At 44.0% G+C, this 20,975-nt stretch overlaps 1 protein-coding gene across 5 annotated transcripts in view; it reads right to left on the reverse strand.

Annotated features, from left to right (window-relative positions):
- Positions 1 to 20,975, reverse strand: part of THADA (THADA armadillo repeat containing) — a 1,252,206-nt gene that overhangs the window by 429,866 nt on the left and 801,365 nt on the right. For all 5 annotated transcript variants that reach the window (XM_063918333.1, XM_063918332.1, XM_063918334.1 and 2 more), the window contains exon 29: positions 6,914 to 7,082. In XM_063918333.1, the coding sequence (XP_063774403.1) occupies positions 6,914 to 7,082 (169 nt within the window). The remainder of the gene's footprint in view (positions 1 to 6,913; positions 7,083 to 20,975) is intronic.

Here is a 20,975-nt window from a genome sequence, read left to right on the forward strand (position 1 = left end):
GGGGGTGAGGTGGTCGTGGGGAGCCCTGTCAGTTTAATTTGTACTGGCCCCAACAAATCTGGTGGCAACCCTGGGTGCAGGGGATGCCATTGTTATGTGGCCTGGACTGCTGCCAGGGCCCCACATGCCCTGTAATGCCACTGAGCGGGAAAAAGGAGAGGGAACATAAAAGGCAGTGATTGCACTTAAGCATGGCAGCAATGTCACTAGATACTGAGCGTGTCCACAAGAAAGTGCTCCTCAATAAGAAAATGTCCCATTCGCTTACTGTAATGCTGCCGCCATAGTTGCGGAACTGCTGTGCCCCTGAAGCTAAAGTTACACTGGTGGACAGTCGGGTGCAGCGTTGCGGCTACATGAGCTAATTTCCTCCAGGGGCAGTGATTGCAGTGATTTCTTGTGTTGGCATTGTCTTTGTCTCGTGCCCTGGTCTTCCCACTAGGGGACTATTTAGGTACAATTACTAATGAATAAGGTTCTGGTAACTGTAGCTATTCCCCTTAATCAGTCACAAAGTTTGAGAAATTACATTTTACAAATATTGGGGCAGTACACATATATATATATATGCCTTAGTTACACATTACAGGAATAAGGGGTCTATTTACTAAGCCTTGGATGGAGATAAAGTGGACAGAGATAACATACCAGCCAATCAGCTCCTAACTGTCATTTTTCAAACCCAGTCTGTGACACGTTAGTTAGCAGCTGATTGGCTGGTACTTTATCTCCGTCCACTTTATCTCCATCCAAGTCTTAGTAAATAGAACCCTTAGTAACGTAGGGTTCACTGAGGACTGCTCCAGTGAGGGGTAATAACCGACAGGACAGGGAGACTACTTTTAAGTAGTGAGAGCCAGTGACATATTAACAGGGGGAACCTGTACTCACCTTCTTTATATAGCACCCCCAATCCTTATCTCTCTCCTATCTCTCTTTCTCTACTTATTTTCCCCTTACCTCTTAATCCACGTATTTTCCCCTCTCTGTCACTTTCTCTCACTCTCTCTCTATCTACAGTATCTCACAGATACTCTTATCACTTTGTTATAATAAATGTTTCGCCCTAGTGATGGGGATAGAGTATAGTAACCAGCTGGTATATACTCTGTGCAGCACTGTGCCCCACCAAATTTTATTCAAAACATGCAGAAGTTGGAGAAAGTTGGAGAAAGTTGGCTCGTCACAAGTTGGAGAAAGTTGGCTCGTCTGATTAAAAAGTTGGTTAGGTGTATGGAGTCACTGTTTGGGACACTTTTGTTTGGAGGGAAGTTGCTTTGGTACATGGCCAACTTTTGCCTTGCCTATCACCGATTTATCCAGGTATAGTGATGTACTGATCCCGGCAACTTTGTTGTTGGGACCACATATAGTTGATTTGGTGACGCCCATGTGAGGCCACTTCCAGAAATTATTCAAGGGCCACTTTTAGTTCCCAATCGATCCCAGGTTGAATGTGTTCATTTCCCAATAGCATAGACTGTTTTTCCATGGGATAGGGGAACGAAAATTGGTAAATGTCCACTATGTTGAAACGTACTAGTCTGTGAACAATATTTATTCTCCTTCACATAACATGCAAATGAATGTTGAAGGGGTGCAGAAAAATAAAAACTTCTGTTATCCCACTCATTTCTTAGATAAGGAGCTGACTAGAGTGTGTGAGTGTGACATTAGTGAATTGTTGTTCAACAATTTATCACTCAGGCCAGTTAGGATGTTTGAACTTATTTCATTTTGTTGTGTAGATGAGCACCTCCTTCCCTATCTTATTATAAGATCATGGAAACTACTTAGAGCAGTTTTTGGTGAAGTGTGAGCTCTGCTAGGGAGCTGGCTAAGGGATGCGTTCGACTTCCCGGTGGTCTGGATGCGGGAAGTCATGTGATCGATGCCAGAATCACGATACCACTCAGAAAACCGGCACCGACAGCTGACATCCCAAAGGTGCTAAACACGCCCAATAGGCGGTGCTAGATACACCCAGTAGGTGGTGCTAAACACACCCCTCTGATGGTGCACCCCCTAATAAAATGTTCTGCGCACGCCTATGCCCATCTGGATAAGGAACTCATGACAAAATTGCAGCTGCTTTATCTTATCGCCTAAATGACCAAATTCGTTACTGAAGGCTTAGCACTTTATTACCACAGCAAAGGATAATTATGTTCATATAGTAACATGTTACACGGAGTAGCAGCCATGACTAGAACTTGTAAAGCTGCATTATTCAGGGTACAGCATCAGGGACGCTTTAAGAGAGGAGGAGGCCCATGTGCTGCCTCCTCCTCTCCGTCGGGAGCGCTGGAGAGTCTGAGCTCTTGAGGGCTCAGACTCTACTGCGCATGCGCAGATCTCCAGGAAAATGGTGTGGCGGCCATTATCCCAGTGATTTCTCTACTGCACATGCGTAGAGCTCCATGAAAATGGTTGCTGCGGAATTTTCACAGGGTTTTACCAGTGCCAGTGGCATCGGCGCGGGACTCCGGAGGGGTGAGTATTAAAGAAAGGGGGGCAGCATGTGTGGTGGGGCCTGTGTGTACTGCACACACAGCACCTATTATAGATACGCCAGTGTACAGCATACAGACTACATACTGACAATCGTTGCTCACTGGCACAAATGGAGACAAAGTACTGCACTGTCACTGTATATTAGGACACTTCGAAAAGAAACTTATCTATCTTTGCTAAGGAGGAGGCCTGAGTGTTGTCACAGTGGCTTTGAACGACAGATGCTTTCCAGCCAGAAAAGCACAAGTGCTTATACATGTCAGTGTTCATTGAAGTGTATTAAATCTAGCTATATGTTGTGTTGGTGTTGTCAGCTATAGAGGTATGATTATGTAATCGATGCTTCTGCAGCCCCTACTCAGAATATGACCCTGGCAGATACACTCTGGGGTTTTTCACGGGACTAGTGGAATTACGATACTTGGGGTCTATTTACTATGCTTTGGAGAGAGCTAAAGTGGAGAGAGACAAAGTACCAGCCAATCGGACCCTAACTGCCATGTTAGGAGCTGATTGGCTGGTACTTTGTCTCTCTCCACTTTAGCTCTCTCTCCAAGGCATAGTAAAAAGACCCCAAGTATCTGAATTCTGCTAGTTCCAAGAAAAAACCCAGAGTTTGAAAAAATGCTAGGAGCTGGTTGGTTGGTACTTTATCTCTCCCCAAGGCTTAGTAAATAGACCTCTTTGGGCCTTACTCCTAATACCATACTATAAAGCCCACTGCCCCGTTCCCTGGACAGAGGATGTGGCAGTATACTTCAGCAAGAAAAAGAAAAAGAATCTCTTTCCAATCCAGTTGGCATAGGTATACTGAATTTACACATTACAGTATAACCCTGTACAAGGGAAGTGAGGGCTTAAACTGAACTTAAAGTCCGGCTGCTGTTAAAAGAACAACAACTGCATAAACGTCAAATGCGTTCAAGTTTAGCAAATAAAAGTAACATGATTGTAAGTCTTGTAACTGGGGTGGGGGGTGGGGGGGAGGTGCTGGTTGAATCTGAAGACTGGGATCTCTGTACAGATCAGTTGCAGATGCAGCCAGCATTTGCAGGCTGGGGAGAAAACGTGATGATAAACTGCACTGCTCCATCATATGGAAAAGTTATTTTACAATTTATACTGTGGAAGGAAAGCGGATTTCTGGAGCTGTTAGGACATGGGATGGGGAGTTATTTCCGGAGTTGGGAAACAGGTCCGGCCTACTTTATTCTGCTGTGCTGCAATAAAACCAGAGCAGTCACGCAACTCAGAGCTCCTCTAAACTCTGTAGCATTTGTTTCATACATCAGAAAACACTGGAGAATTGTATACACAAGTCCTGAAAGGATCACTAACACTGAAAAATGACTGCTGGGGAGGTTGGGAGGAGGGGGGGGGGGTCAGAAGAATAAACAATTTCCTTGTTTCATGCAAGTCATTTGTTACTGAAATATTAATATATTTCACTTTATCTGTCCTTGCTCTCCGACATCCCCGTCTAATGCCAAAGACACCGCCTGCAGGAGACAGGCTCCCTTTCTACTAGAATACCTGCTGAAAGATGTCCCCCAGTCACTGCAGCTTTTCAGGACAGCAATGAAAAGATTATTTCAAAAGTTCCTTTGTGCTTTTAGCACAGTCAGCGAGATAAATCCGCATTTCATGTTTTAAACACACCAGTGTGCTGTTATGTGAAGTCAAATATACCAAACGATGGGCCTAATTCAGCGATTTTTGCTGTCCTGTGATCAGATAGTCGCCGCCTACAGGGGGAGTGTATTTTCGCTGTGCAAGTGTGCGATCGCATGTGTAGCAGAGCTGCACAAACTGGTCTCTGCGCAGCCCAGGACTTACTCAGCCGCTGCGATCACATCAGCCTGTCCGGGACCGGATTTGACGTCAGACACCCTCCCAGAAAAAAAAACGCTTGAACCCTCCTGCGTTTCTCCGGACACTTCCTGAAAATGGTCAGTTGCCACCCACAAACGGCTTCTTTCTCCTTGCGAACGCCCGTGCGAATGGATCCTTCGCACGGTCCCACACACTGACTAGTGATCCCCGTTGCAGCCGTGCGAAGCGGCAGCGCAGTGCGGTGCATACGCATGCCCTGTTCAGATCTGATCGCCCGCTGTGCAAAAACGCACAGCAGCGATCAGACCCCTTATGTCATGTGATGTCATCACACAAACTAAAAAGCGATGTTGTATGGCTGCCATCTGGTGTGAGCACAGACAGGCAGAGTTTAGTCTTAGAGGCCAATCTACCAAATAATATTTGTGGGCTATATTAAGGGTTCCCTGGATGTAATTGCGGTCACAGACTTTACGTGTGCTGTTGCGCTGCGGGGTCCCAATAGAAAGGTGACATTGTTGCGAGTGCGATCACGTCACTTCTTACTCCTTTAGAAGCTTCTGTCCCTGCATATGTGTTTGAATACATCCTTGCAAACCTTAAATTCTTTTTGCCACAGATAGCGGCGATCAAGAAATTATTATTATCGGGTCTAAAGTCCGATAATTAATAGATAGAGGGGTATATTCAATTGCAGTCGAAAGCTGCCGTCTGTCGAAAAGACTATTTTAGGTCGGAAGTGGTTCCAACCTATTCAATATAACCCCAAATTATCCGACAAGTTGAGGAATTCGACTTGTCGAAAAGCACGTGGATCGGCGGAATAGCTGCTGATCCGCGTGCTTGTTTCGAAAACGCGGCTAAAACCGAAAGGTTTTGGCCCCCTTTTCGACCATCTCAATTCGCTTGCTGGAGCCGGATGGACGCTGCCGTGAGCGGCGGCTGTGACATCCTCCGGCTATGCTGCCCACTGCTGTAGCGCTGCTCTCCCCCGTCTGCCCGCGGCTCTCCCCCGTCTCCCCCCCCCCCGTCTCCTCCACTCCCCCGTTATTGCTCCCGCTTCTTAATTCGACTTTTTTTAAAGTCAAATTGAGATTGCATTGAATAGCCCAGGTCAGATCCATTCCGACAAATGAATGTCAGAATGGATCCGACTTCAATTGAATATACCCCTTATCCCTCAAAGCACGAGGGAACCTGGAACTACTGTATTGTATCTTTAGGCCTATACACACTAGCCGATTTTGAGCTCAAAGTAGCTGACTTTTGGTACTTTGAGCCCAAACTCGGCCAGTGTGTGTGCACCTTTACTCGTCCAGTGCATCAGGAGGTAAATGCAGAGTATCTTATTATGGAACTGTGCTTTCAAGCCGCCTGGAATCTCTGTGCTGCTTTTTATAAGATACTGCCATGGGCAGCACAGTGGTGCAGTGATTAGCACTGCTGCCTCACAGTACTGAGTTCCTGTGGTCACTTCAACCAGGACTCTAACTGTATGATGTTTGTACGTTCTACCCATGCTCGCAGTGGATTCCTATAGGTGCTCTCACAATACAAAAACTGTTTTACCTTATCGTGAATGTGTTTCCATGTGATGGGGAATATAGGCTGTTCGCTCCACTGGTGCAGGGACTGATGTGAATGACTGAAAGACCCTACATAATGGGAGTTATTCAGAGTTGTTAGCAAACTAAGAAAGTTAGCAATTGGGTAAAACCATGCTGCACTGCAGGTGGGGCAGATGTAACATGTGCAGAGAGAGTTAGATTTGGGTGGGTTATTTTGTTTCTGTGCAGGGTAAATACTGGCTGCTTTATTTTTACACTGCAATTTAGATTTCAGTTTGAAAACACCCCACCCAAATCTAACTCTCTCTGCACATGTTATATCTGCCCCACCGGCAGGGCACATAGTTTTGCCCAATTGCTAACTTTTTTGGTTTGCTAACAACTCTGAATAACCCCGAATGTGCTGTGTAAAGTGTGTGTGCGATATAAATAACAGGTAAGGTCACACCAACGTTATATACACACAACAGGCGATAAATAAGGTCACACCAACGCTATACAAACAGGCAATAAATAGGGTCACACCAATGTTAATAAATATAAACTACTACTGAACATACTGTACATACAGGCCAATATAAAACCACTTCTCAAAAGTTTAAAATGCAGGAATATCTGCCAGGCTGTGGGGCGGTAATATGGTAAGACAGCAATTAGCAGTTATGCTGTTATCTGACTCTGACATGTTGGCAATACACCAGCTACCCTGGCAAACTGATAAACTCCTACGGCTTCCAGTACCAGCGCTTCTACACAGACAAAACTCAGCCTGATCCCTCTGCCCTCCAGCTCATTCTTCCCTTACCATCTTGGACTTGTACATTGTAGCTGCCATTGCAGCTTGCCGCACCATCCTCTTAAAAGGAATGTATGAAGAACTGGCATGCACCAACAGGCCTACAAGCTTTTCGCCTCTGCCAACACCACCTCTCTTTCCAACCTCTTATAATTATATAAATATTTCCGGCAGCTGGCACGCCCAATGACTGGTTACCTACTTGTACAAGCGTTCCGTGGACATGGTTCTGCCGTACAGGGTGCCTGTTGGAATCTGGTAGGCTCCTTAATAAATCCACTGCAGTCCGAGTAATGTCATGAACCATAAGGAATGGAACAAGTGCACGTGCCGCCATCTCCCGAGAGCGATAAACTGGCGAGCGCCTACATCTGGAAAGAAATTGGGACAAAAATGTTACTGCAGCCAAAATAAAATAAAAACCAAACCCATAGATACACAGTCTATGTAACCTGCCCCATCCAGGTTTCCAGAGTTAAAACAAAGGACATTGGGGCAGATGTATTAACCTGGAGAAGGCATAAGGAAGTGATAAACCAGTGATAAGTGCAAGGTGATAAACACACCAGCCAGTCAGCTCCTGTCAATTTGCATATTGGAACTGATTGGCTGGTGCGTTTATCACCTTGCACTTATCACCAGTTTATCACTTCCTTATGCCTTCTCCATGTTAATACATCTGCCCCATTATTTTACAAGGTCCTAGAATAGATAATACATTTTGTGGCAGGTAAACCAGATTTATTTCTTTGGTTCCCCTTTCACAGCAGACATACTGTACTGGGGCTGATGTCAAGTTGCACAAAAGTCCAGCTTACAGGCAAAACTTTAGTATTTTTCTTACACTGCACGTGCTCCATAGCCAAGCACATGCGTCTTCGAGCAAATAGGCGTAAGTGTCTTGTAATGGGTTATGGGGGTCATTCCTAGCAGTTTTCAGCAGCCGCTATGCCGCTGCCCACTGGGAAGTGTATTTTAGCTTAGCAGAAGTACGAACGCATGTGCAGCCGAGCTCTGCAAAACCAGTTTGTGTAGTTTCAGAGTAGCTCTGAACTTGCTCAGCACATTTGCGATCACTTCAGCCTATTCATATCCGGATTTGACGTCATACACCCGCCCAGCGAACGCCCAGCCATGCCTGCGTTTTTGCAAACACTCCCTGAAAACGGTCAGTTGACACCCAGAAACGCCCCCTTCCTGTCAATCTTCTTGCGGCCGTCAGTGCGAAGGAAAACTTTGCTAGAACGTGTGCACAACCACAAAGAGCTTTGTACCCGTACGTCGCGCGTGCGCATTGCGGGGCATACGCATTCGCATATATGCAATTTTTTCACCTGATTGCTGCGTTGCGAAAATCGGCAGCGAGCGATCAACTCGGAATGACCCCCTACGTGTGTTGTATGAGGCTGTGAAGACAGAATTGTGGGCTATGCAGCGCTGTGTGTACACAGAGAACGGTCTTATTTCATTTTACTGGCAGCAGGTATAGGGTCGGAGCAAGTGCACACTACTTGAACAGGCAGATGGATAAGGACAGAACAGACACACAAATGTCTGCAGCTCTGCACATGGTCGAGTGTAGGCATTTAATTCCATGGAGTGCTGGTGTAATTGCAGGCAGAGGACATACATAAATGCATTTTACTTGGTCAAACCTTAATGTAAGCAGAACATAATATTGACACATTTTACGCACACACATGTGCACATATCAAACTTGTATTAAGGTGCAATTATTCACCCCTGACATATTATTATTATTATTTGGTGTATTTCTCATGTTTCCCAAAGAGATCCTCCATCATAGCTTCGGTTTATAATCTTTCCTTGGTTGATAGACATCAATGTGCTTGCACGGCTCAAAAGCCTAAATCACCATATACCAGAAAAATTAGCTTCTTGTGTCATGAACTACAACGCAATAGGCACGGAACTACTAATTATAAATTTGTAAATTTTTTTTTTTTTTTTGGTAGTTTTTAAATCTGATTTATGGGGTCCCTTAGGCAGCAGGATGGTTTGGCACACCCCTAATGAAAATGATACAGCCCTGATTTACAGTGTTATGCAATGTTACCACATTCAATCTGTCTCAAGATCATGTTACATACATCTAAGAAACATATCCAAAATACGCCCTTATCTTACACAAGACACAGCAAAAACTCTAATCCATGCTCTCATTATCTCCCGCATTGATTATTGTAATAGTCTCCTGACCGGTCTTCCCAAACATAGGCTCTCACCACTACAATCCATTTTGAATGCAGCTGCGAGGCTAATCTTCCTTGCCAGACGTTCATCGTCTGCAGATCCGCTCTGTCAGTCCCTCCATTGGTTACCGGTATTCTACCGTATTAAATATAAAATACTTTTACTCACATACAAGGCTATTAACCAAACTGCACCAACATACATCTCTTCACTCATCTCAAAATATCTCCCTACCCGACCTCTCCGCTCTGCACAAGATCTACGTCTCTCATCCACACGCATTACTTGTTCACACTCAAAATTACAGGACTTTATCCGGGCTTCACCCACTCTGTGGAATGCCCTCCCACGCACAGTAAGACTCGCCTCTAGTCTCCAAACCTTTAAATGTTCCCTGAAAACTCACCTCTTCAGACAAGCCTATCAAATTCCAGACCCACCCACATAACCTTCAGTGCTTCCCTATCTAATTACATCCTCTGTAGAGTATTCATAACATCACATATCTTGTCTTTCTTTAGTCTCACACCCTCCTGACACTTGGATAACTTTGTGGGGTATCATCATACAACCCATTAAGAACCTAGCAATCTGGTGCACCATTATGCAATAGGTAGCATCTATCCTTGTGTATCTATGCCTATCTCCCTATAGATTGTAAGCTTGCGAGCAGGGCCTTCCTACCTCTATGTCTGTCTGTTTTTACCCAGTTTTGTTCTATTACTGTTGTTCTAATTGTAAAGCGCAACGGAATATGCTGCGCTATATAAGAAACTGTTAATAAATAAAATAAATAAATAAATAAATAAATGTAGGTGCGATTTTAAACCAGGGAAATAAAGTAACTTACTGTAAAACAGATTAAATTAAGAACAATTTCTGAAGTTTATGAAACGTGTGCTTGCTTCTAAAAGTGTTTTATTTTCTCTGTACGGTGAGTCACCTCTTCTGTCCTATGCTGCCAAACGTAGCTTTGTATTATTTATACATTATCAGCTGGAAAGCCATGCACATTCTTTTAGTGCTGACTGTTGCTGGTTTCTTTGATTGCTAATGGTTTAAGCATCCCCAGGAAAGAGACAGCATTGTGGCAGATCCGTGACTCATCACCATCTTACTCCAGATTCTCATAGTAGCCCAGACACAGAGCAGCTGTGGAAATAAGAGAATGAGGGCTGTAGAAAGCACATACTGTACTAGAACCATCAGCATCTGAATGTCTACAGCAAGCCATGTATCTATTGTGCTGAAATAAAACATTTATTCCAGGATTACTGACAAGTTTGTGTCAATAGCCCCTTGCATTCTGAAATAAATTAAATGTATTTAAATTGGTGTAAAAACTACCTGATACAAGCTGATACTTGGGTGGTGCAATGGTCATGGGTTTCATTCCCACCAAGATACTATCTGTGTGGAGTTTGTATGTCTCCCATTTGTCTCCTGCCACAATCCAAAAACTTACTGTTAGGTTACTTGGCTTATGGCAAAAATTAAGAGGTGTGTGTGTGTGTGTGTGTGTGTGTGTGTGTGTGTGTGTGTGTGTGTGTGTGTGTGTGTGTGTGTGTGTGTGTGTGTGTGTGTACATAGATTGTAAGCTCCACTGGGGCAGGGACTGATGTGAACGGCTAAATATTTGCAGTCAAGTGCTGCTGAATATGTGTGCGCTATATAAATAACTGTTAATTAATAAACAAACTACCTGTTCAGAAAAAACATCATTTACACTAGTTAATGTTTCAACGATAGGTTTTCCAAAAAGGAAATGACCGTCCTATAAACTATTTACGCAGCAACCCTCTTGTAGTTAATTGATTGAACAATAAATAAATAAGCAAGCAGCCAGGCTTCATCCAGATTCCTACGCCAGCCGCTGATTACTGCCGTTCTGCAATATATTAAGTCTGGGGACGTGTACATAATTCCCCCCCCCCAAGTAAATGTAAACAACACGTATTGTTGCAGATGTTTAGATTTCTATATTAACAAACGGCATGCTGAAGAATGTCCTCCTTTCTATTTTGACCTTCGGGAAATGATTTCCCAAAGGAATCTGGCCCTGGCTCAATGGGAAGTCTGGAAAATGGGATGCAGGCCAACGTGTTCTACTGGCAGCAACTTTCAGCATAGGGACGTCTCAAGAAGCCTATGAAACGAAGAGCTTTTATTACATGCTTGTGCATCTGGTTACATAAGGTGCGGCTCAGAGCAAGTAAACACATAATTACATTTCAAATCCTTACAGAAAAAAAATCCATCTCTGTATCATTTCCCATCACTGTGTGGAAAACATTAAGGAAAAAAAAAATAGTAGGGCGGGGGGGGGGGGACAACTTAAAATAGTAACGAGTTGTATTAACTACAAAGTAATTTACAACCTACAGTACCCTGCAAATATGTTTCCTTTGCAGTTTTAGTGACTGAGTGTCCTATGAAACAAAGGAAATACTTGAAAACAGCTTTTGGAGGGTACAATAAAGTTACAAATGATCAAAGAAATGCCACCTACAGTATTCTGAACTTTTGAAGCTCAATGTGGCAATTACCATCCTAACAGATATAAATTTATCAACAGGTTTCTGTATATTTTGTCGACAAGTTATAATGTAGATATTCATCATGTTGACCGGCAATGTCGGACTGGGGCATGTAGAGCCCACCGGGGGAATGCAGTGGTAGGGGCCCATGTTAGGAGTGTGGCCAGTCTGCAGAGGGGGGGGGGGGGGGGGCTGCCACATCATTGGTTTGACTAACCATTAGAGAGTGCAACGTCTGGGCCCCTTCATAAATATATACAGTAAATTTAGCTGCTGCATGCATGATAATGTACCAGATTAATAACAGCAATGCACTGTAGAAAAGTCACCATAGTCCAGTATAAGGTAACATATGTATGATGTATAATTAAATTGCACAGTCTGGAACCTGATCCTTAGAGCAGGAGGTGGGCCCCCAGGCAGTGGGGCCCACCGGTGGTTTCCCCTGTACCCCTGTGGGCCAGTCCAAGCCTGTTGACCGGAGAATGTCAAAATGGTCATTGTGTCAACATATTCAGAATGTCTACACTGATGAAATATTGACATGCTAACAATATCGCAAAATCATCGTTTGCGGCGGTACCTAACCTAACACAACAGCTGCGGATAATGTTTCAGCGGTTGCGGCTTTAGACACAGGTTGGGGTTAATGTTGCAAAACTGCAGTTGCCGTGGTAATGAGGCCCATACATCTACAATGTATGGTCGCATTTCTCCATTCTCCAAGCAACCCCTCCAAGCTGAATTGTAAAGTCCACCAAGATATGACCCACGTTAATAAAAAAAAAAATCAACTCTTTTGGCTCCAAGATCATCTCTATGTTGATGACACTCAGATCTACCACTTCTACCCTGTCCTCTCCCCCTCTCTCCTACTGTAGCTTGTATCTCTAGCTGTCTCTCTGATATTTCCTCCTGGATACTCATGGAACTTTCAAAAAATGAATATGTGTAAAGATGGGTACATACTATACGTTACATCGTGCATTCTTGGTACTTTCGACCAGTCTGCACAACCACCATATAGTGTGTACACCCAATCTATCGTTTACATACATTGGGGGTGATTCAGACCTTATTGTAGATGTGCTAAATTTAGCACATCTATGATCAGCTTCCCTGACATGCGGGGGGACGCCCAGCACTGGGCTAGTCTGCTCCGCATGTCAGGCCCTACCCCGTCGTACAAGTACAAAAGCATTGCACAGCGGCAATGCTTTTGTACTGTAGGAGTAGCTCCCAGCCAGTGCAGCTCCTGTGCGCTGGCAAGGAGCTACTCTTCGCTGTGAGGGTTGCAGCGGCTGCATGTGACGTCACGCACCTGCCGTGGCCCACGCCCCCCCCCCCCCCCGCCGGCCAGCCCCCTCCAGCCCAGCGACCGCCTCTGCCTGTCAATCAGGCAGAGGCAACCGCAGGGCTAAGACAGCCGTCGGCTGTCTGCCATGCACCGGCGCACTGCGTTGCTGGCGCACGCGCAGTTCTGACCTGATCGCTGTTGTACGAACATGCACAGCATTAGCCCCATTGCATTGTCCCATCTGATGTGCCGCACGTCAGATGGGACTATTCAACTAGTAGTCATGTATGGCGCCATCGTACCACAGATCATGTAGTGTGTAAGGGAATATTGTTACATCAGATTGCCGCATGGTTTGGCCGTTCCATTGTATATATGCTGCTAAACAATTTGCTATTTTAATACTTTTTGGGTATTTACTAATAAAATGTTAATACTCACATTATATTATTATATTAAAGTATATACATTTATACAACCAATTTAGGCCATGCTAAATTATAGTGCAAGGCGCACAAAAAAACAACCAATACGGATAAACATTGTTGTGTATGTATCTGCATTACCATGTTTTTGTTGGATTTCTATGGACATGATAATGCACAGTAAATGAGTGCACCAACCAAGCAACCCCTCCAAACTTAATTGTAAAGTCCACCGAGATATGACCCACGTTAAAAAAAAAAAACACCACACAGTAATTATATATATTTATATTAGCACAAATAAACAGTGTTATGAAATACAAATTAATAGTTCCTCATTGTGAACTCACACGTAAAATCTATGCTAATTCATAACATTTCTAAAATAAAAAGAGGAAGATACAGTTCTCTATTTGGCGTTTTAGGTTTTGATGCGCTAACCAAACTTGTGTGTACACTTGCTGTTTTGCCAGTTCTAGAAATAAAGACATTTTTAACTCAATGTTCCTGTTTCATTTAATGAATTTCAGAAATCTTATACAATGAAGAAGCACTTTTGTGTTTTTTTTTACATTATTTACAAGAGCGTGCGCTGTTACTTCTTTTTTCGAATGTTGGATCCTTTTGAGGACGCTGGATTTATAGCTGCTGTAGGTAGTTATTATTAACACACATTAAGTTACATGTGGGGCAAGATTCTACTTTTAAGCTACACGTTTACACTAACCTACATGAGAGGGAACTGCCAATCAGACACACCAACAATAGACTTCCAGACATTCTAGAGGGTAGTTTCCAACTGCCTGAGTGTGGCCAACCTATGAAGTGGGCATAATTACCACTTAACCGTCTGCCTGGTAAGGTCATATCAAATGCAACCACACCAGGGCTGGGCTTTCCCTGACATGGTCGCATCTGATGCGACCTGTCAGAAAGCCCACTCTCCCGCTGCTTCCTGGTCCTGCCCCTTCCCAGTGCGTGCCGTGCTGCCGATCACTGCTAATCAGTCAGCCCGGTAGCACCCCCCACCCATCGGCTGCAGACATTAGCAGTTGTAGGGAAATGTTACAAAGCACCCTTAATCTTTACTCTAGACCCCCAAAGGCTTCAGAGAGGAGTAGGCACCCGTAAAAGGTGAAGTAGTGATGGTTGCGATGTTCCAATGGTGATGCCTTATGTACCGATGTTTTACAATAAACTTTTTTTTTTTTAAATAAAAACAATTTGGTTAAGTCTTAAATAGGTGTTCTTGATCTAATTCAATCATAAAAAAAAAGACAATTTCTGATCACTTTTTGGAAAAAACATTACCCAGTTAAGTGGTTAATAAGCTATAGTTTGTCTCAGGCAAAGTGCAATGAATGTAATACCTCAGACAAAAACCAGGCCAGCGATCACAGTTAGCTATGAGATGCGACAGCAGGGCTAGCCCACCTGACAAGATTTTTTTTTTCTTCTTATGTGGGCAGCATTCACAATCCACGTCCCCTGTTCGGAGCAGCATTGGAGCAATTTCAGGAGAAGAATCTAACCCTGGCCCTGGACATACTTTATATGTATAAATTGGTCTCCTTATCATGGATGGTGTAATGGTTAGCATTACTGCTGCACAACACTTAGGTCTGGGGTTTAATTCCTACCACGGCCCTAACTGTGTGGAGTTTGTATATTCTCCCTGTGCTTGCGTGGGTTTCCTCTGGGTACTCTGGTTTCATAGCACAATCCAAAAATACACTGGTAGGTTAATTGGCTCCCAACACAAATTAACGCTAATGTGTATGTCTGTGTCCATATCCATAGATAAAATAGTGTATGTAATAGATAGTCTATAGTACAAGCTACAGGTGAGAGAGTCTAAAAAACAAACGTTTTGTACTAAACATACTTTATCTCACTTATCCATAATTTGTCAGAAAAAAGGTCAAACATCCCATAATATACATAGATACATACATAATATAACCAGTATGAGCCAGAACTGAGAATTCTAAGCACACTTTCTCCTACTTCATGGTAAAACACCTGTTTCTTCTTGCTGGCAGCTTCTCTCTGGTCTGGTAACATAGTTAATGAGGTTGAAAAGAGGCAAAAAGCCCATCGGGTTTAACCTGTATTCTGTATTAAGCAGTGCACGTTATAATGCACCAGCCGAAATAATGGTTTTGTACCTATTGACAACTATATTTCGTATCACTCCCATATACATAATGTCAATATATTAAATGCTATAGCCTTGAATACTTTTTTCTGTTAGAAAACTGTCCAATCTGTTTTTAAATGCATTTACAGAGTCCGCCGTTCCAAATCCTTATTGCCCTTACGGTGAAGAACCCTCTCCTACATTTTGTACGGAAATCTCTCTCCTCTAGCCTCAGTGAGTGCCCACGCTTCCTATACAGAGTTCTTTTAGTAAACACATCCCCTGCTAACTCTTTGTATTGACCCTGGCCTTTACATATTTGAAGATATTAATAATGTCTCCTATTATGGGCCCTACACATTAGGCGACCCGCCGCCGAGCTGCCAGACGGCCGATACTGCAGACGGGCGACACAGCGGCGGGGGGAGTGAAGTTTCTTCACTCCCCCCGTCACCCGGCTCCATATGCGTGCATGCTAATATGGACGAGATTGTCCATATTGGCCTGCAAGCACAAGTGACCCGGCACCAACGATGAACGAGCGCGGGTCCGCGCATCGTTCATCGTTGGTGCCTACACACTGACCATTATGAACGAGTTCTCGTTCATTAATGAACGAGAACGTTCATATCGATCAGTGAAATCACTAAGTGTGTAGGGCCCTTTAGTCTCCCCTTTTCAAGGGAATACATATTTAACCTAGTAAGACTTTCCTCGTACTCCAGTGTCTTTAACCCTTTAATCAGTTTAGTAGCTCACCTTTAAACTCTTTCGAGTTCCCCGATATCTTTTTTATAATATGGTGGCCAAAATTTAACACAATATTCCAGATGCGGACGTACCAATGATTTATACAGAGGCAGGAATACATCCTCGTCCCTTGTCTCAATGCCCCATTGTATGCACGCAAGCACCTTACTTGCCTTCTTTGCTGCATTTTGACATTGTGTACTGTTATTAAGCCTATTATCTATGAGCACCCCCAAATCTTTTTCCACTACTGCTACCCCTATATTTTCCCCATTAAGTGTATAGGCCTATTCCTAGATCATTAATAAATATATTGAACAGTAGCGGGCCAAGTTACGGACCCTTGTGGTATTCCGCTGACTACTGGTGCCCAGCTGGAGTAGTTGTTGTACCCTGTTATCCAGCCAATTACCTATCCATGTACAAATAGCATTTTCTAGTCCAAGTTCCCTTAATTTGATGATCAGTCTCCTGTGAGGCACTGTATGAAAGGCTTTTGCAAAATCTAAAAAGACCACATCCACTGCTTTGCCTTGGTCAAGATTATCGCTCACTTCCTCGTAGAAGCTAATCAAGTTAGTTTGACACGATCTGTCCCTCACAGTGTGCTGACTTAGAAGCAGCCCCATAGCATGTGCAGCATCTCAGTTCTGTTCCAAAGGCTACATGTTGTGGCTATAGCGCTGAGCACTAGGATTACCAGTAGATCCTAGAACTGTGCCAGAAACTAGTGCGCATGCGCAGGACTTTGGGAAAATGGCATGGCAACCATTTTCTCAGTGATTTTCCTACTACGCATAAGCAAACGTCAGGAAAGTGCCAGCCATGTCATTTTCCAGGTGGTTTGGGCAGAGCTGCTGCAGCCAAAGCGGGACTCTGGATGGGAAAGTATTCAAGAAATGGGTGAACACATCACACCCAAATCTAACTCTCTCTGCATATGTTATATCTGCCCCAACTGCAGTGCACATGGTTTTGCCCAACTGCTAACAAACTTGCTGCTATGATCAACTCTGAATTACCCCCCATGTGCGCTGCAGGGGTGGCAGATATAACTTTTGCAGAGAGAGTTAGATTTGGGTGGGTTATATTGTTTCTGTGCAGGGTAAATACTGGCTGCTTTATTTTTACACTGCAATTTAGATATCAGTTTGAACACACCCCACCCAAATCTAACTCTCTCTGCACATGTTACATCTGTCCCCCTTCAGTGCACATGGATTTGCCCAACTGCTAACAAATTTGCTGCTGCGATCAACTCTGAATTAGGCCCCATGTGCACTGCACGGGGGGCAGATATAACATGTACAGAGAGAGTTAGATTTGGGAGGGGTGTGTTCAAACCATACTTGCCTGCTCTCCCGGAAGCTGGGGTAGCCCCCCGCACCCCCGGAAGAGTAGGCAGGTCTCCTGCATCCTGCTCGCACCTTAGTGATGCGGGCAGGATGGAGACATACTCTCCCGTATTCGTGGGTCCGTGGGGAGGGGAAGGGGTTCAAATGACACAAATCACGTCATTTAGCCCCGCCCCCTTCCCGCAGACCCACGAATCGCTGCATTTTCCCGATCTGGCGGCGGGGCTTGATGAGGTCACAGCCCCGCCCCACGAATTCTCCTGCATTGTCTCCTCTCCGGGCTTCTCCTGGAGAGGAGAAACTGAAAGTTGGTAAGTATGGTTCAAACTGAAATCTAAATTGCAGTGTAAAAATAAAGCAGCCAGTATTTACCCAGCACAGAAACTAAATAAACCACCCAAATCTAACTCTCTGAAATGTTATACCTGCCCCCCTGCAGTGCACATGGTTTTGCCCAACTGCTAACAAATTTGCTGCTGCGATCAACTCTGAATTACCCCCATGGGCTTTATACTATCTTTAGACTATCTTGCATGCAAATGCAGCACTGCCACCCAGAAATTACCACTTTACGCAAAGAGGATCAGTCTGAAGATCAGTCTGAATAAGCAGAGGAGAGGCAAAAATGTATAAATCCGCTTCTATGCAGTTTCCTAACATCTGTTATTTGTCACTGCGTCAGACTCAGACTCTATATATTCAAATGTTGGGCGCTTAATCAAGGCACAGAAGAGCCATATTTGAATACAAGTGGTTGCATTTCAATACAGCTGAATGTCAAGAAATAAGCAGCGTCTTGAACATTTCCACATTAATGTTTGGTTAATATTTGAAATCAAAATTAAAAAGGGCCGTGTTTATTAGAAGAGTCGATTTAAGAGAAAACAGTATTTACACTGATGCTAGAGTCCGTATTTGGGAAACACTCACATATACTCTAGAACGTTGCCCTCATTCTGTAAAATGTAGAAACACATACACAGTTTGTCACTGAACACCAGGGTTGAAATGACCTCTGGCTCCTGAGATGCCTCTCCGCTATCTGTTCTCTGCTAGATCATCACAGCTAAAGCCTGTCCCTCAGGAAGAGAGGCCATTTACAATGCAAATAGTAGACAATCGATGTGGCTATACAACCAACATTTCATTTCTATTTTCAGACATCTTCTTGTTTGTACAGATAACATTGGCACAAGCAGACATTGCAAAATCGTGTTTGACAATGACTAATCAAGGACATTTGAACTAGAAAAAAAGAAAAGTAAGTGATAAAGAAACACAAGCCTTTGTACATCACATGGCTTGTTATGATCCCTTTTTCTAGGGCATCTGCATTACTCAGACAAGGACAGCTCTTTAATTACTATGCTGAGATTAGTTTAGAAAGCACCATTAAAAAATGATAAAGAAATATTATGGACAGAGCATTCAAGGTAAGTTTTTCTTACATTCTGAGAATTCTATAAATATGTCGCTTATCATGGAATTGTAAAACTAAAAGATTTATTTCAGCAAAATATTACATTTTGTACTTGAGTCATTATTCAGTATCACAAAAGGGAAAAATATATAACTCAAACTTTGCATTAAATTGTGATGTTCACTGCATACCATGAGCAGAGCCGTAGCTAGGCATTTTGGTGCACTGTGCCAGAAAGAGAATTGGTAACCCCCACAACTAAAATAGGGACAATGTGTGCCGAAAACTCGCATCAAAAATAGAGGGGTGTTGCTTCGTGGGGAAGGGGAGTGGTCAAAATAAGAATTTACTTACCGATAATTCTATTTCTCGGAGTCCGTAGTGGATGCTGGGGTTCCTGAAAGGACCATGGGGAATAGCGGCTCCGCAGGAGACAGGGCACAAAAAAGTAAAGCTTTTACCAGATCAGGTGGTGTGCACTGGCTCCTCCCCCCATGACCCTCCTCCAGACTCCAGTTAGGTACTGTGCCCGGACGAGCGTACACAATAAGGGAGGCAATTTGAATCCCGGGTAAGACTCATACCAGCCACACCAATCACACCGTACAACTTGTGATCTAAACCCAGTTAACAGTATGATAACAGAAAGAGCCTCTTAAAGATGGCTCCTTAACAATATAACCCGAATTTGTTAACAATAACTATGTACAGTATTGCAGATAATCCGCACTTGGGATGGGCGCCCAGCATCCACTACGGACTCCGAGAAATAGAATTATCGGTAAGTAAATTCTTATTTTCTCTATCGTCCTAAGTGGATGCTGGGGTTCCTGAAAGGACCATGGGGATTATACCAAAGCTCCCAAACGGGCGGGAGAGTGCGGATGACTCTGCAGCACCGAATGAGAGAATTCCAAGTCCTCTTTTGCCAGGGTATCAAATTTGTAGAATTTTACAAACGTGTTTTCCCCCGACCACGTAGCTGCTCGACAGAATTGTAATGCCGAGACCCCTCGGGCAGCCGCCCAAGATGAGCCCACCTTCCTTGTGGAATGGGCCTTAACAGATTTAGGCTGTGGCAGGCCTGCCACAGAATGAGCAAGTTGAATTGTGTTACAAATCCAACGAGCAATCGTCTGCTTAGAAGCAGGGGCACCCAACTTGTTGGGTGCATATAGTATCAACAGCGAGTCAGATTTTCTGACTTCAGCCGTCCTTGAAATGTATATTTTTAAGGCTCTGACAACGTCCAACAACTTGGAGTCCTCCAAGTCGCCAGTGGCCGCAGGCACCACAATAGGTTGGTTCAGGTGAAACGCTGATACCACCTTAGGGAGAAAATGCGGACGAGTCCTCAGTTCTGCCCTATCCGAATGGAAGATTAGATAAGGGCTTTTATAAGATAAAGCCGCCAATTCAGATACTCTCCTGGCGGAAGCCAGGGCCAGTAACATAGTCACTTTCCATGTGAGATATTTAAAATCCACCTTTTTCAATGGTTCAAACCAATGGGATTTGAGGAAATCTAAAACTACATTTAGATCCCACGGTGCCACCGGAGGCACCACAGGAGGCTGTATATGCAGTACTCCTTTAACAAAAGTCTGTACCTCAGGAACTGAGGCCAATTCTTTTTGGAAGAATATTGACAGGGCCGAAATTTGAACCTTAATAGATCTCAATTTGAGACCCATAGACAATCCTGATTGTAGGAAATGTAGGAAACGACCCAGTTGAAATTCCTCCGTCGGAACACTCCGATCCTCGCACCACGCGACATATTTTCGCCAAATGCGGTGATAATGTTTCGCGGTGACTTCCTTCCTTGCCTTAATCAAGGTAGGAATGACTTCTTCTGGAATGCCTTTCCCTTTTAGGATCTGGCGTTCAACCGCCATGCCGTCAAACGCAGCCGCGGTAAGTCTTGAAAGAGACAGGGACCCTGTTGTAGCAGGTCCCTTCTCAGAAGTAGAGGGCACGGGTCGTCCGTGACCAACTCTTGAAGTTCCGGGTACCAAGTCCTTCTTGGCCAATCCGGAGCCACTAGTATTGTTCTTACTCCTCCTCACCGTATAATCTTCAATACCTTTGGTATGAGAGGCAGAGGAGGAAACACATATACTGAT

This window comes from Pseudophryne corroboree, chromosome 4 (assembly GCF_028390025.1).
Source record: "Pseudophryne corroboree isolate aPseCor3 chromosome 4, aPseCor3.hap2, whole genome shotgun sequence".
In the NCBI taxonomy this organism is placed as follows: Eukaryota; Metazoa; Chordata; class Amphibia; order Anura; family Myobatrachidae; genus Pseudophryne; species Pseudophryne corroboree.